Source organism: Haemaphysalis longicornis, unplaced genomic scaffold (genome assembly GCF_048455015.1).
Source record: "Haemaphysalis longicornis isolate Haplotype H1 unplaced genomic scaffold, Haemaphysalis longicornis Haplotype H1 scaffold_8, whole genome shotgun sequence".
NCBI classification, from domain to species: Eukaryota; Metazoa; Arthropoda; class Arachnida; order Ixodida; family Ixodidae; genus Haemaphysalis; species Haemaphysalis longicornis.
In genome coordinates, this window is record NW_027526445.1 from 108,970,517 (window position 1) to 108,986,118 (window position 15,602).

Genomic DNA, 15,602 nt, shown 5'->3' on the forward strand with positions numbered 1-15,602 from the left:
AAAACTCTATTAGCAGCAAAATAGCGTGCATATGAGAAACCGCTTGCGTTTACTAAGCTGCACGCCGAGCGCGTACGTTTCAAACCTAGTGACATCGTTTAAATACACTGGCAAGCACAGTGTAACGTAGTCAGATATCAACCGTATGCTCAGGCGACAAGCAAGAGCTTGTTTTATGTGGGGCGGAGATTGCGCATAAAGGCCCGTTCGCACTTGCGACGAAAGCGAGTGAAAGCGGCAGGAATTCCGTCGCTTTGTCGCGCGACGATCGTTTTTGTCGAATGGTCGGGACAAATTTTGGTTGCGCGACAGAATTCCCGTCGCTTTCGCTCGCTTTCGTCGCAAGCGGGAATGGAAAGTTCTGCCGCTGCCGTCTGCTACGCAGCTCGGAGGTAACCGCGCGATCTGCTCGGGCCGGATGAACGCGCACACTCCCGCACGGCAGCGCCCCAAGCGGCAGACGGCCGCGTACATCGCTCCCGGCGCTTGCCTGGAGCCCGCCCTCGGCACACTAGACAGTATATTTCAGGCACTATAATGGAGGAAAGATTTTTTGCTTCCGATGAACCTAGTTCTTTGCCCCTGTGTTTTTAAATACGTGGAGTGGTTAGCACGTCGTCCTCACGCAGCTCTGTATCGTCGTAGCATCGCTGATTGTCCGAACGAAGCTTGCAGCTAAGCCAATGCAGCGACCGAAGCTGTGTGTGTGTGTATGTGTGCATCGCCTCCTGTGTGTTGTGGACGCGTTCGTTTCGCGATGAAATGCGACATTGTACTTCTGCGGGTGGATAGTGCTTCCCATGGTCTGGATTATCTTTCTCGAACGACGTACCACTCAACCTCGCATGGGGTATGTGCAGTGTGCCTGGCTAAAAGCCTTCTCGCTTGCGCGCCAGAGTTGTGACTTGCTGCTCGTCCCCGCAAACCGGGTGTGAGGTGAGTGCCGTATTTACGACGGGCAGGAGGAGGCAACTCATCGTCTGTCAATCGCGGTTCAGACTTGCAACGCATGTTGTGACGTTGCGTTCGTTCGAAACGCATCTCTGGATTGTTTTGAAGTAGAATAAAATGTACGCGTCAAACCCGGGCATTCGGCTCAGGGCGTTCTCTGCGATTGCACCAAAGAAGTGCCACGGGACTTTCTTTATGGTACGTACTCACGTAAGATAAAATTCACGTCGTGTTATGGCCGTGTTGCATTCAATACAAACGGTTAAGCGTTTGTTTACACTTGTTTCGTTTGTCGTAAAATGTCAAAGCACTCCGGCACTCCGCTGGCAGATCAGCCGGCGAGCCGACGCTGAGCAGACGACTCATCTCTTTGCCGGAAGTGCGTGAAAAAGCCGCCCAATAGCAGGATGTTTAGCTCATGACGAACATCTGGGAATCGATGATGTAGACATGTGAAGATGGCGGCGTCCAAAAACACGAAGGAAAGGGTGAGAAAAAAGCGACAAACTTTGCAAGAAAAGTGTGAGCTTTCCGCTGCGCGTAAAAGAGTAATACTTGGCACAGGTGACGTTGGCGACCCAATCTAGCGATTGCGCTAGTTCATTTAGTGTGCTCAAAATGCCTTTCAGGGCCCCTTTAAACCTGGATGTCACGAACCGGTGTGTAACACATTCCTCAATTTAGCGAAGTTTTTCAATTCCGCATTGCCAGCTCCATTTGAACGAGTGACCTCTGTGTAACGAAGGCGTGGCGAGGGTTAACCTTGATGTAACGAATTTTCTACGAATATGAGGCATTGTTTTCTTCCACATTTTCTGGAAAGTCGGCGGGATAAACGCACTGACTTAGCTATCTTCACCCGCTTCGCAAACTACCACGCGTTCCCAGTGTGGGTGCGGTGTCGGTAAGGCCTGCCTGACGGCGTGTAGTTGCACATCTCCACGTCCATCTGTGATGTCGGTTCATCAGTGACGAGTTCTGCTGCCAGAAAACTATATGCTTTGCTTTTTCAAAACCAGGTTGCAATTTTAAATGCCGTCTCTGCCGGCGAGAAAGAAGAATGTCGCCGCCAGGTACAGAATCCCAGCTAGCACCCTCTCCACACTTTTGAGTGCGGTAAAGATCAAGTTCGCTAAAGGCGCCCTTTCACCATAAGCTTGGTCCTTGAAACGGGTAAGGCACCGAAAAGTGTCAACAGGCAAAAATGATACTTAAGTTACGTTTATGAGTACGGAGCAAACTGAGCTTGCATCTTCGAAGTTCCGGGGGGTGACTAAGTTAGTGGGAAAGCAGCAGGCAGAAAGCGCGCAGATTTCACTTTGAAATAAATCGTTTAAGGGTGAATCCACCATCACTGATTTTGGAGCGCTTTGGTGTTTTTACTGCTTCATGCAGTGAGGCTTAACTCGAAACCCGCTTGTAAGAAAAACCTGCATGTAACTAGAAATCGCGAAATTTTGTCTACTCCGTTATATCTAAATTTAACTGGGCTCTAGCATGTTCTCTGACAAAGGTAGCTTGTTTGCTGTCGCTCAATGTTACTCCTAACATTTTTTGTTCCATGCCCCGTTGAGCTGACCTAAGTTTGCTTTCTAGTTGTTTAGAGAGGCGCCAAGATTCAGATCCGTATGTCATAACCGACAGCCTGCTGATGTAGTTCTGTTTTTCATGAGTGAGAGAGGTAGGTAGCTTACTCTTCATTATTTGGGAGTGTGGTTGCCAAGTGCTCCTCAACCCTAACCTATTCTGCGCGGCATTTCTATCACGTGGCTGGGGCCATCACTAACCATTTGTCCGATCTAGTTATACATCTTCTAGCGTTTTTTGTTCCTAAGCTAAAGATGACGTTTTCGGCATGCTCATTCCTCATTCTTTTATATTTATGCACATTTATTTTTAAACCCACTGCCGTGCTTTCTGATTGTTGTTTTTCAAGCATTGTTTTCATAGATTCTGCTGTCTCACTCAGCAAGACTATGTCGTCGGCAAAACTCAACTGGCTCAAGCATTTCCAATTTACCCGTAATCATGTGTTTCTCCAGTAAAGCTTTATAAATACTCCTTGGAGGCTGCTATGAATAGTTTTGTAGAGATGGCATCCCCTTGTCGAACTCATTTACCGATCAGAAATTTATCGCTTTGATTGTGGAGTGTTACCCCGCTAGTGCATTCCTTATATATGTCTCGTACGAGTCTTATGTAGGTTTCCTCTATTCTTTGGTCTCTTAGGGATTATAAAATGGCTGTGGTGACACTATAAATAAAGTTTAAGCCCTGCATAGGGCACCCGCTACTTTAGTGTTCAGTTTATGCTTCTACCCTAGATGAAGGGAACAAGAACAACCGGTTCCTTCCCTAAGAATCTGGATGCCTTCTACTTCACATTTTTTACACCAACTTTCCCGATTTCGTTTTTTCGAAATATCGACCACCCTTTCATACAAGTAGTGTTTCAGCGTCGTTTCGTTCACATTTCCAGAATTTGTTTGCTGCTACAGGACCCAAGGTGGGTAGGGCTACCTGAGATGTTCCTAAAGGAATAGTGGACGCATTACGTTTTTTTAACTACGTTTACCACCAGAATACGTGTTTTTATTATTTCCTAGAAGCAACTAACTCGTGTATTACCTGAAAACGTTTTCTCTGCCCCTATGTATTGTCAACCATGCATGACTGTTGTTTGTGACTGTTTTATCACGTGTCAGACAAATGTCCTTTTATTTGGCTACGAAGGTATTGCCGCGAACCATGCATTGCGTTTGTTTATTTATGTTTTGCTTTTACCGCCCGGCTGCACCGGTCTGTGTTATCTCTGTGCCAAGGGAAGCCCGCGTTTCATTATTTCCTCCTATGCTGCATGTGTTATCTCTTCTGATAGGGAGAGCGTTCCGAAATAACGCGAACAGCCTAGAATAATTTTCTTTGTTTTAGATGTAATTCGACGGTTCCAGAAACACTCGCGCCAAAAGATAAATTCCCGCGTAGCGGACTCCGCGGCATTCGATTCGCCGAGACTCGCCTACACACGTCCCTTTGTTGACTGCTGCTTCGCCGCCTGTGTATACTTTGAGTTGTTAGGGGAGCACAAGTTCGCTCCAATAAACTTGTTTTTCCTTTAAGGCACCTGCGTCCTCTTTGTCTAAGTGACAATATTCTTCTTTAAACCACATCAGTCAATCCGTCCTCTTAAAACGTGGCTACATTCTAAGGTATTTTGTTTGGTAGATTCTTAACTTTCTTTTCTGTAATCAATCTGAAACTGCTAACTATTGCTTTGTTATGCGTAGAGATAAAGCGCTCTTCTGGTACCTTATACAAACGAATTGATAAAAACATAGATATTATACGCATGGCGTTCAAATGATCACAGTGGACAGAAATAGTGCCGTTCTAATTGATGTCTTGCTACTAATGTGGCTGTTTGGCTTTTGTGAAGGCTTATGAGTGATCGTCATGCTGACACTCCTCCTTCGAATAAATTTTTTAGGAAACATTATGCATGGGTACATAGTGCGTATGCTGCCGAAGTTGAGCACTTTAGCGCCTCTACCTTCTGGATGCGTGTGTCTACCTTCCGGAATTTCAGTGAAAACATTTGACATGCTCCCTTTAAAGTGTGGATGATTATAGGCTACTTACCACGTGCGCTTTTAAGACCTTAAGACTTACCAGATTAACATGCAGTAAAAAAAGTGCGCAGATAGCGCAAGCGTAGTGCATGGGGCTGCCACTGCAGAGATCCCGGATAAAATTTCGTGGGATGACTCATGTGTTTTCCTTTATTTACTTTCGAGAGTGACGGCCATTTTTTTTAATCTAAACAGCGACAACGTTTTTGCCGAATGGGGAACTTTACCTTTTCGTCATGAAAATGTCTTTTTTTTTATTTTTTCTTACCAAATACCGTGTAAGGCGTCTACTACTGCGCATGCACATATTAACAACACCGGGCAACACAAATGCGCATTAAACTTCTTTCTTTTTTCGTTTTCAGTATCCACAAACAGATCTTCTTGTAACTGAAAATACATAACAAAATAAAGGTATAACCCAGTTTCAAATGGAGAGCGAGAATGAACGTTCAATAGAGCAGACGGTGATCGTTGAGGCGTCACTCGATGGGTGGGTACACCTTAGTCCAGGCACCCTTCGGCCTTTGCTGCAGCACTGGCGCAATAGATATTAAACAAAAATGTCCACATCAGTTCTTTTTGCCGATGGTCCCACCGATTCCGACGAGAAGCTCGACCAAGTTTTCAATTCTGCGGTCTTTGGCTCCAAGCTGCGGCACGGCCGGCAGAGCCTTGCACTTGTCGGAGCCTCTTGTGTAGCGGCCACAGACGAACTCGAGCGTTTCGCCCAACGCCTGCTCCAGTACGCCGAGCAGGTACTTCTTGCCACCGACGCTTTCGCAAGAATTTAGGACCCCGGAGACGCAGTCGTGAGTGTCGTAGTACCGACTGCGTGCGACAAGGAAGAAATGGAGGGTTAGGGGGGTGATGGTACCCTGTTACCTCGAGCAACGCCGCTTGTATAATATTGCCTCCCGTACCAGATTTCTAATGGGGCCAGTAGGGACGCGTAGTTTGGTTGCTTATTCATGGTGTGGCGCTTGCACGCAGATGTCCGTCCTTAACTCACTATTCTAACTTAACAGCTAGACGCTGAGAAAAACATATGTTTTTCTCAGCGTCTAGCTGTTAAGTTAAGCTGTTAAGTTGTTAAGTGTAAGAGCGTCACATCGCGAAGTGTGGCGTAGCCCAAACAAATACTTTGATATAGTCTTCGCGAGGAGGCGCTGCAAAGGAGGTGAGTGCGTGAGACGAGCGCAATCACTAAGGCTAGAGCGAGAGAAAGAGATGGAGAGAGCAACGGTAGAGTGGTTTTGGGACCATATTCAGTTGACGCGAAAGGCAATGTTCTGACGAGACTCTGCAGCCCTTCCCATAAACGATTTGACTCTTTTCTTCGGGTCTGTTAGCAATTCAAACACTAGTTGTTGCCTCACGGAGCGACACTGTGTGATATGCTCGTTTCAGCAAATGTGCCTTCCGTATTTCTTTACTTTTGTGCCTTCCATTTGAAAGTGGCTACCGATTGCGTTCACTGCTGCAACTCAAGAGAAGCCGGCCAATAGCCGCTGAACCACTGCTATGACGAAATTACAGCGATCGTAGAACGCACAAAGCGGGAAAAAGAGAAGAATATTTTGAACAAGTTTGTAAGTTATCTGGTGGTCATAGAGACGCAGTTTTCTGCCGAGGTACTTTACGATACCACAATTTAAGTACACAAGTGGTTCGTTGACTGCGTTGCGCCAACATTTAAGATTCTGAAAACAAGTAGAAAAAGCTGTTCCAGGGTCCCTTGAAAGGCGGCTTTGCCTCGAGTCATCAGGTAAAGGTCACTAGCTCAGCGTTGGTTCATTGTAATATTCCGATTTTTTATCACACTGGTATGCAATCTTGAAAGGATGGCACTGACCCCACGCTTTGGACAATGACTGATACCGGGCTGTATAACGTGGCACGACTCGGGGAAATCGACGCAACTTTGGGCTTGGGCTGTCGTGTTACTTCATTCATTGTACGTGAGAGTTCTGATGACACCGCCGTCTGCCTGAACAAGTAACAAGTGAATACTAAAACAATTTTGTTTCGTTATTATAGCGGTTTCCCTTCAATCTCCCGAAATATATAGGTGGCCAACTCTGGTCCAGAGAGTATGCGCTGCTTAGCATTCAAAAGTATTACTATGGTTTTCAATAACTAGTGAAGCCAAATGTATGACGAAGTTAAATAATTACACACCATGCAGCACTGACAATCAAGGGGAGTTGTTAACGGGAATTGCATGTTTAATATTTTAAAACGTGGAAGGGTTCTCTTTGAAAAAGGAGGAATTTTCGCCATTTTAATTGTTCCTTCGGAAAAGGCAGTACGCTTTGACGCCTAACGCCATATATCGTGTTAAGGGAGCTCAGTTTATCGACCGACGCACATCACCCCGTTATATTTGTTATTGCCTGAAGGGCGAAGCACCTTAGGACCTCGCTTTGCCCGGGGCTTGGCGTCCATGTGCACAGTGTTGCGCATGCGTGAAGAGGAGCATTGGATTGGATTGGAATGGATTGGAATAAAATGGATTGGTTTCGAATTGTATATACTGTACACACGCGTTGTCACTCATCTACATGCGCGAGTGGGCAATGCCACGCGTGATTTACGGAATGAACGATCTCCAGTGCTTCGCCCACTTGTCATGATTCACTTGATGGAGATGGGTGATCTTTTTTTTCCCTATACCTAAACATTTTATGGCTGTTTTTCTCGATGCATTCGTCCCCGTTAATAAGCGGCACGTCTGCTATTCCCCGAATTCCCAAACTTTGTTTTTAAAGGTACGGTAATTCTAATTGCGGTCAGAATCGCGACGATTACGAAAAATTTACGGTACCCAGGAAAACCTAAAATCATTTTCAGAACAATATAACAAGGCTGCACAATAATTTCTCTGTTCTTGAAAATGCAAAAAAAAAGAACGCGACCCGTCAATTATCATTGCGCTTTCTAATGAAAAGAATTTATCTAGTTTGGATGAGTTTCTAATCACACGTTTGTAGAAAACTGCTAGTAGTCGAACTCAACACAATCGTATCTCTGTGCATAATGAAATGACCTAAATTGTGTTTGGACACAATATTGGCTGGTTTTTGCTGCTTTATAAATTTGCGGACGGTTCTGGTGCAAATGCCTTCCGCTAAAGCCTGCATCAAACACTTTATTTTCGTTTGAAGTCCTAAAATGGCCCCGTGAGTGTGTATCTGCCAAACGCAACCGCCTTACTGCGGCGCTCGTACCCAATTAGTACCCTGATATATAAATCTCGCCGACTTGACGAAGTCTTCAAAATAGTTCCCTATTTTCTCTCAGTCGCGCATGACACCTAGCAATATACATTACTGTGAAGCCCCATTCCCTCAAATATTTTCCACCTCTGTGAACTGGTTCGAATCCAGTGACCTTACCACCAAATCAAAGTAACGCAATTTGCCTACAGTATTACCATATGAATAGAGCACTCTCACACGCAAATACTTTTCCTTCGGGTTTCAACACACCCCCCTTAAGAAAACGCCGGTTTTGCCTGCCTCGTTGATAAATAGGTCGTTGGTGCCGCAGAACTAACAGCTACGTAACGATTAGATAAAGGAATCAAGCTGGCGGCTCCAGTGAATCAATTTTGAAGAAAAGCTTTATGAAAGGGAACTAGCGCGACTTCATCTTGTGGCCCATGAAGGCTCTTAAAAGCAAAAAAGCAATACAGGTCCTGTACAACGTTACTTTCCCCGCGTTATACCTGTACAACATGACAACTTTCAATTGACATTTGAATGGTGATACAAGGGCGCAGAAAAAATATTCAATGCACCACTACAAAGACAATTGATTCTAAAGCCTTCCAGAAGGGTTTTGCAACGGCTGGGTAGCACAAGTATTAAGTACCTCGCCACGGCAATGTAAATGAATTCCGACTACTGCCATGAAAAACAAATTCATCTGTAGAAAAAAATCCGTAAAATTTTGCCAAAATGGTTCTTCAGAAGTAGTGAAGTCCGACTTCAAGAGCAGTGACATCGAACAACCGCTCACCAGCACGTGTGTCCGATGACGTCCTTGGCGGGAACCTTGGCGAGGATCCGTTCCAAATTTTCGTGCAATTCTCTAACGCAAGCGTGGAGCTTCGTACCGACCGAGTTTAGGCACTTGACGCTTCTCTGGTGCTCTGGTATAAGAAAAATGCAACGCACAAAGCAGTTTGTAAGTGTTTATCTACGCTCCAAAATATTGCCCCATTTACGAAGTTTCTTGATGGGGATCTGTGAGCGCCTGTCAAGTTTTTTTTTTCGTATCGCTCAACTTGGCTTCGCACCGGCACTTTTTTTGCGAGTGACCCGCCCCAATATGAATCTTGCTAACGGAGGGGGGCCCGTGTATTTAATAAAGGTGACATGAAAACAACACTCAAGTGTGGTTGATTAAAAATACGTTTTGGGGCTGATAACCGTGATACCAATGTTAACAAATAATTCAACCAAATATTGCAGGTATTAAAGAACTCAAATGAAGCAGTGCTACCTCCTCAAAGGTTCCCAGTGATTTCTCTGTGGGTCACAGAATCTAGATTCTGCTATTCACGGCACCGACCGAAGTATCCGCCAAGAAACGTAAACGGGCGTTTGTAGTGAGCCCGTTCATTAGGTTTCATCATGCTACAAGAGTTCCACGTACGGTTATCGTGCTGGCAACTATATTTTCAATGCTAGCCAATAACGCGTCATTACTGTCCTCATTACACGGCTGCGAAGCGGAATTTTAAACTTTTTCGCTATTGTTTTCTTTTTTTTAACAAACCTCTTGCGTGGCTCCAATGGTGTTAAGTAAGTTACCAAAGAGTGGTTTTCCAGAATGAACAAATGTTGTGGTTTTTGTTCATGTGCCCTTTAACCCTTTCCTGTCCAACTAAATGTTTTTAGAAAAAATGTCCACATAAAAGTAAATTTTGTGTATTTACGCCTTCCTAATGATGCTGCGACAAGTGAATACAGAGAGCTCAGGGTATTTCACACAGAAATCAAACCCACTTATATGTGTGGGCTGTTCTATTCGTATGATCTGCAGGTAGTAAGAATACCTTAAAAACGGCATCAGGCGCAGACAAACTGCATTTTAACGTATTATGTATACGTGTGATGTTGTTTGCCGGAGTGCTATATGAGCAATAAGATTTTGTGATAACAAAAATTATGATGTTTTAATTAGCATAATTAATAATTGCAATTACAATATTTTAATAAATACCAGGATTAGTAAGTGCAATCTTTTTATTATCATAAATAATGACGGAACTAGTTCAAGCTTAAGGCGCCACAAAACATCCCTAATGAGCCACCACAAAACCGCGAATGCATGAGACACCAAGAAAGCAAGAAAAATTTACCTATCGCTAGCGCTGAGGGCACGAGCCGGCCACCCTGCACCGCCAAGCAAAATTTGCGTGCACCGAAAGCCCAGCCAACACAAACGTGAGGGCACATTTCTCAAGCGTGATGACGGAACGCACACAAAGGGAACGGGTTTATTTTAAAGCAAAGCTTTACTGCTTTCGTCAAGCGCTTTCGTGAAGGATGCACAAATGACCTATTGGCCAGGGGCACACCCCCCGGCGACACACCCCTCGAAGCGCATCACGTGATTCGCCGGGCCCGCTGTTGAGGCCTGCGGGTGGCGACAGCGGTCGCCACCATCGCTGCAGCCGAGGCAGCCAACCACCCCCTCGTCCTCCCATGCATGCGGCGCTGGGTTGCTTCAGGCAACGCTACTCGTCTCGCGGCCGGCGAAGAGGAACGGTGCGTTCGCAATGAATGAACGCCGCGTTCGCCCGGCCTCCTTCTGTGAGCGTTGCACGGAACCGAATGGCTTTGAGAGATCGTCGGCAATACAGGTAAATCAAAGGTTACCCAAGCGAAACCAAGACTCAATCACACTAAGCAAAGGTTTTTCTTTTCGTATCCAAGGTTACCGGGGTGAAGCCACAGCCATTTTTTTAGCCGATTGTGTATTTTAAACCAGTGAGCACAAATGTTTCCACAAAGTGAAATATTTTGCCAACAGGAGCTACCAAAGACGTTAAACCATAAGCATACATACCGTTGTACTTCTCTGAACCGACGCTGCAAAGGGCTTGCTTGTTATCTTCCATGCCCTTGACGGCAAGAAGAGCGGCAGCTTGAGGCAGACCTTCCAAGCAGTCTTTCACAAACTTTGATGTGCATGCGATTTGGCGCTTATCTCTCCTGTAAACGAAAACGTAAAAACCAACCATTCAGTTATATTGAAACAGAACAGGGTTAAACAGCTGTTTCAGACTATCCAGTGAAGCAGCTCGCGCGTTACGCATCGGTTCCAAATTTTGTTCGGAAAAAAAAGTGGCCACAAAATATCGAGCAGCTGGCCTGTGAACACCACGTCGTTGTAATACCCAGATCAGGCTTTATCAAAAATAACAACCCGTCGGTGAAAATACTCTAATTTTTTTCAGTTCATCATCGCGTTGCACCTTGTGGAGGAAAATTGACATCCACCTGAGAATCAGCTATACGGTTGCAAAGAAAAGCTCCACAGCACTTTTCGGAAACTTCGCAGTTAAAGAAAAATTCGTCGTGGTCCAAAAAACTTTTCCGCAACAGCTAAGTTTCTTAAAAAGCTGTTAGATTCTCTTGTAGCTTAATGTCTGCATTCCCGGAGGATGTCAATCTTTCTTTCTCAGAAATGTACTCCACCTATGGGATTTTCCCTTAACCTGGTCGATTATCGTTTCACAATGTGGCCACTATTTTTTGCTGAAATACTATGCGACCCCCTAATCTACGTACTAAATGTGTTCGTTGACTACGCTCTGAAAGCATTTAAGATTTCTAAAAATGGTGAAACAAGTGTTGCAGTGCTTTTTTAAACCCTAAAATTTTAATTTTTCCCATTGCCATGTCGCTCGTTTATTACAAACTAAATCCAAATTCGCAAGTCGCGTACTAAGCGATTCGGTTAGCCTTTCTCTATCCCCCCTCTTTTACACATGCATATCTCAAAACCCAGGCAGCTCCTTAATATCCTTTGTGGCATTCAGTTCTATGGGCACGTAGGGGGAACTCATCTTACGCGCATCCGTCGGTGAACTCCTGGCCACTTTCGTAGAGGCGCGACTGGTTGAAGTACGGGATGAAGTCACTGCCACAGGCCCGCAGTGTTTCGAACTTGCATCCAGCCTTTAATTGCGCTTGGGACGCACCTGGTAGCAGGGGTTTAACACAAACACGACTGAACGCAGTCTCCCTTACTCTAAGGTTAATACACATCAGGCGTTCTTTTGATATCACCTGCCTTGAGAAACGCACCAATATGAATTACAAAGAACGACAATCGTGGGTCTAATTGGGAAACACCGCGCCCTTGCAAGCAGCGTTTTTTCATCATGCAAAAAACTACGACAGTGCACAGAATGCCATCAATGTAATACAACACTCTCTGTCACACGTGTCCTTACACAGGTACGGGTGTTTAAACAGCTTTCAAAGGAAGAAAATCGTTTTGTGACTTTACCCTCCGTAATGTGTTTACACAATTTCAGTTTTACTATGCTTCCCGAACTCAATTCATATTTTCACTCTGGCCACTAATACAGAAAGCGTGGTACATGAATGTCGTCAAGTCGTATTGAAGATCACTGATGCATGTATGCGTCAGTGTGTTGGCGATATCTTGGTGGACATTCAGAGGCGGCAAGAAAAATCAAAGGGAACACACAGCTCGTGCGTTTTTGGAAGTTATTAGTCCGTAATGGGTTTTTAGGAAGTGCTGGCCTACAGTAATATAACAGTGGTATGTAATTTTAAGCCACTACTGCTAAATCGAAGACCCCTACTTGTTTCTTGCCGTTGGTTCACCAGCCACCTCCTAAATAACATCTAAGTTTTTAGCCTCTCAATGGTCGGAAAATATTGTGTCGTTGTAAGCGAAAAACCCAAATGGACCCCGCATTTTCGCCCAAGACACCAAGCGCATGCGTCAGGCTAATCATGCATTTAACATAGAGCTCAGCACTCTTGTAAAAAAAGCTCCGTACAAATATCAACACCGCATGATGGATGATAAGCCGGCTGCGAAAAAATGGCACCCCCCCCCCCCCCTCTACATGTGTTCCTTGCAAAAATTGATTTGCAGCTGCTCACGAAAAGAGCCGTTGACGTAACTCGAGGCCAAGGCAGGCGTCACAATTTCTCGCCAGGGTAACCGAGCGCGAGCAAAGAGTCCGCCCAGACGGCCAGGAACATTCCTAACCCTGAGCCATTAGTAGGTGTACTGGTTTAAAAGAGGCTCGCTGTTCATGCATTTTCGTAGGGCGGTATGGTGGCCATTTTTTGGGTAAAATTGTTTTTAATACGTTCAAACTGCTGCATGGAGTTTAACTTTCGACTTCTAGAAAAACGGTTAGGTGAATTTCGCGCAACAGTTACATTGGTGTATTAGATGTGAATAAACAAATTTTAATGTAGTTGTAAATTTATTTCCAATAATACATTTGTTCAGCTGTATTACGCTACCGTGCTTTCTTTTTTAATAACATTGCCCAACTTCAATCGGCAGTTTATTACATCAGAAAGAAATATCCAAACCTAACGAGTTACAGCATCGTTCGAAAGAGTATATAATGTGAACTTCCGATACCGGTGTACGCAAGCCCGATACAGCGGTGGTAATTTTGCTTCAGTCGGTCGGCTAAATACTCATTCGAATAAATATTGAGTGAAAAGTAAGGAATCCCCAGGTGCCGACAAATTACGCTCGTTCCAAGGCAAACCGAAAGTTGAGTTTTCTAACGGTATTCACTGCATTCATGAGAGTACTTGACCCGAAAATGATTTTGATATCCTATCCTTAGAGCATGTAGGAGCAGAAACGTTTTGGTTAGCGATCAGCAAGCGTCAAGAAAAGGGATAAGGCAGTTTATGAATTTACACTAAGCCGGACACAACAGGCATGTACGCGTAATATTTGCGCGTAAACTTGAAAATGGATATGGTGAGCTTACCAAGCACAAAGAGGAGAAGAAAAAACGCTCCAATACGACCTGCAGCCATCTCCATGGACAATGCTTCGTTGCAGCTAGCTGTCGCGCCAACTACCAAAGGCTACGCGACGCGCACCGCTTTAATAGCCGAGGGAGCCGAGCCTCACGTTACAGCAACAACCATATCTGTGAGAGAAATGTATGGCAGAGGGGCACGTCGCCACAGTACGGGTAGGTAGAATATTTTGATATTACGCAATTTGTTATTAGCATGCGAGAGCCCTGCAGACTGCTGGAAGCTTGAGTTTTCTCGCAATAGAGACGGAAAAAACTACAGACGCGAGTCAATATTGGGAAAACTCCTCACGTGGAAGGGCAATGAAACCTCTGTTTTTTTCACCTTTTTATACGCTTAACACTGAATCAAGAACGCGGAGAGAAAAACAAAAAGCGTCGCCGCCTTGGAAGCAGTACTTTTAGGCGGCGTCTTTGTGTGAAAGGAAAGTAGGCACTGTTACAGCGTAAAGTAACGTAAGGAGTGCGAAGGAACGCTTCACGTAATGGGCGAGCTTAATTTGTCGTTAAATGCTACGAAAATGTGTGGTCATCTTTCCTCTACTTTGTTCTTCTGCATCGCTTGTGACTTTCGTATTAGTATATATGAGTCAAGGACTGGAGTCACCGGGGGCGCCACACCATTTTTTTTTCTTTTTATAATCTGAAGCATCTTTACCCAACCGCCGATATCGAGGCGCGTGCGCATTTCTGGCATCGTACCAACAAAAAGAAAAGAAGATACAGAGTAGGTTGAGGCGAATGGATTGACGTAGGTGAACAGCTAAGGCATTTAGGCACCTATAAATGGAAAGTGTGGAAACGCAGTCGTCGAGAAAAGCTGGAAGGCTAACGATGAAATACCCAAAGACAAGTGGAAAATCGAAGACAGCCAAGGTAAGCATAAAAGAAGCAAGGCAGAAAAGAGACGAATAAATGGAGCGAAACAGAATAAAACCTAACATGTCGTTAAAGGTGTACCGGGCACGGAAACTGGACCTCTGAAACAAAAAAAATTACAGTGATTTCAAGGGCAATGCCTTTGAGACTAGAGCAGGTTGCATGAGGACTAAGACCTTTGTGGTGAAGTATACACAAAATTTTTGGGTATGCGTGGTCTTCGGAAAGAAACAAAACTATGCGGTACATAGTTTTAACACTATGTCTGTATCCACCCCAATCTTCAAGAGGTAAATATTCGGCTTCCACACCTTTTGCTTTTGGGATCTACCCTATTTCCGTAATTGTACACCGGTTGTCGGTTCGTCTCGTAGCCAGCCCAAGTCCATTTCTTTTTTTTATGTGAAGTATGGTATATTCTTATGGTTTGTTCTCTTATCCAGGTAGGTCGTTTTCTGTCCCTGAGTGTTAGTCCAAACATTAATCGTTCCATGTCCCGTTCAGCCGACCTAAGTTTGCTTTCTATTTGTTTAGTAAGGCGCCAAGTGTTAGCTCCTTACGTCATAACCGGCCGTATGCTGTGGTTGTAGATTTTTTTTGAGTGACAAGTAGCTTGCTTTTCATTATTTGAGAGGACTCCCCGAGCACTTGCCCTCAAACCTCAAATTGTCCAAGTATTCCCTGTTTCCCGCAATATTATGTTTTCTCAGTCAGGCTTTTTAAACACCCCCTTCAGATATGCTGTAAATAGTTTTGGGAAGATGGTAACTCCCTGTCTTACCCTTTTTCCGATGGGTAATTTATCGCTTTGCTTGAGGAGGGTTATCCGCTGCTTGCATTCCTCGTATTGTCTTCCAGAATTCTTATTTACGTCTCATCCCTTCTCTGGTCTTTTGGTGCTTCTAGCACGGCGGTGGTGAGTAGGAAATCAAACGCTTTCTTCAAGTCTACAAATGTCGTGTAAACGGGTTTAGTGCATTCAGCGGATATTTCTATGACTTGATTGGCAACACGGATGTGATCCATGATTGAGTACTCGTTCCCAACACGGACTACTCTCTGGGTTGCTG

General features: G+C 44.7%; 1 protein-coding gene across 1 annotated transcript; it reads right to left on the reverse strand.

Annotated features, from left to right (window-relative positions):
• Window positions 1-4,911: 4,911 nt before the first annotated feature.
• On the reverse strand, window positions 4,912-13,737 carry LOC144149080 (uncharacterized). The gene is made up of 5 exons (XM_077680615.1): window positions 13,600-13,737; window positions 11,670-11,799; window positions 10,662-10,807; window positions 8,604-8,736; window positions 4,912-5,411 (listed from the first exon to the last, which is right to left on the reverse strand). Exons 1-5 carry the CDS (start codon window positions 13,652-13,654, stop codon window positions 5,153-5,155), a joined length of 723 nt encoding a protein of 240 aa, XP_077536741.1. The 5' UTR covers window positions 13,655-13,737; the 3' UTR covers window positions 4,912-5,152.
• Between the last annotated feature and the right edge of the window lie 1,865 nt (window positions 13,738-15,602).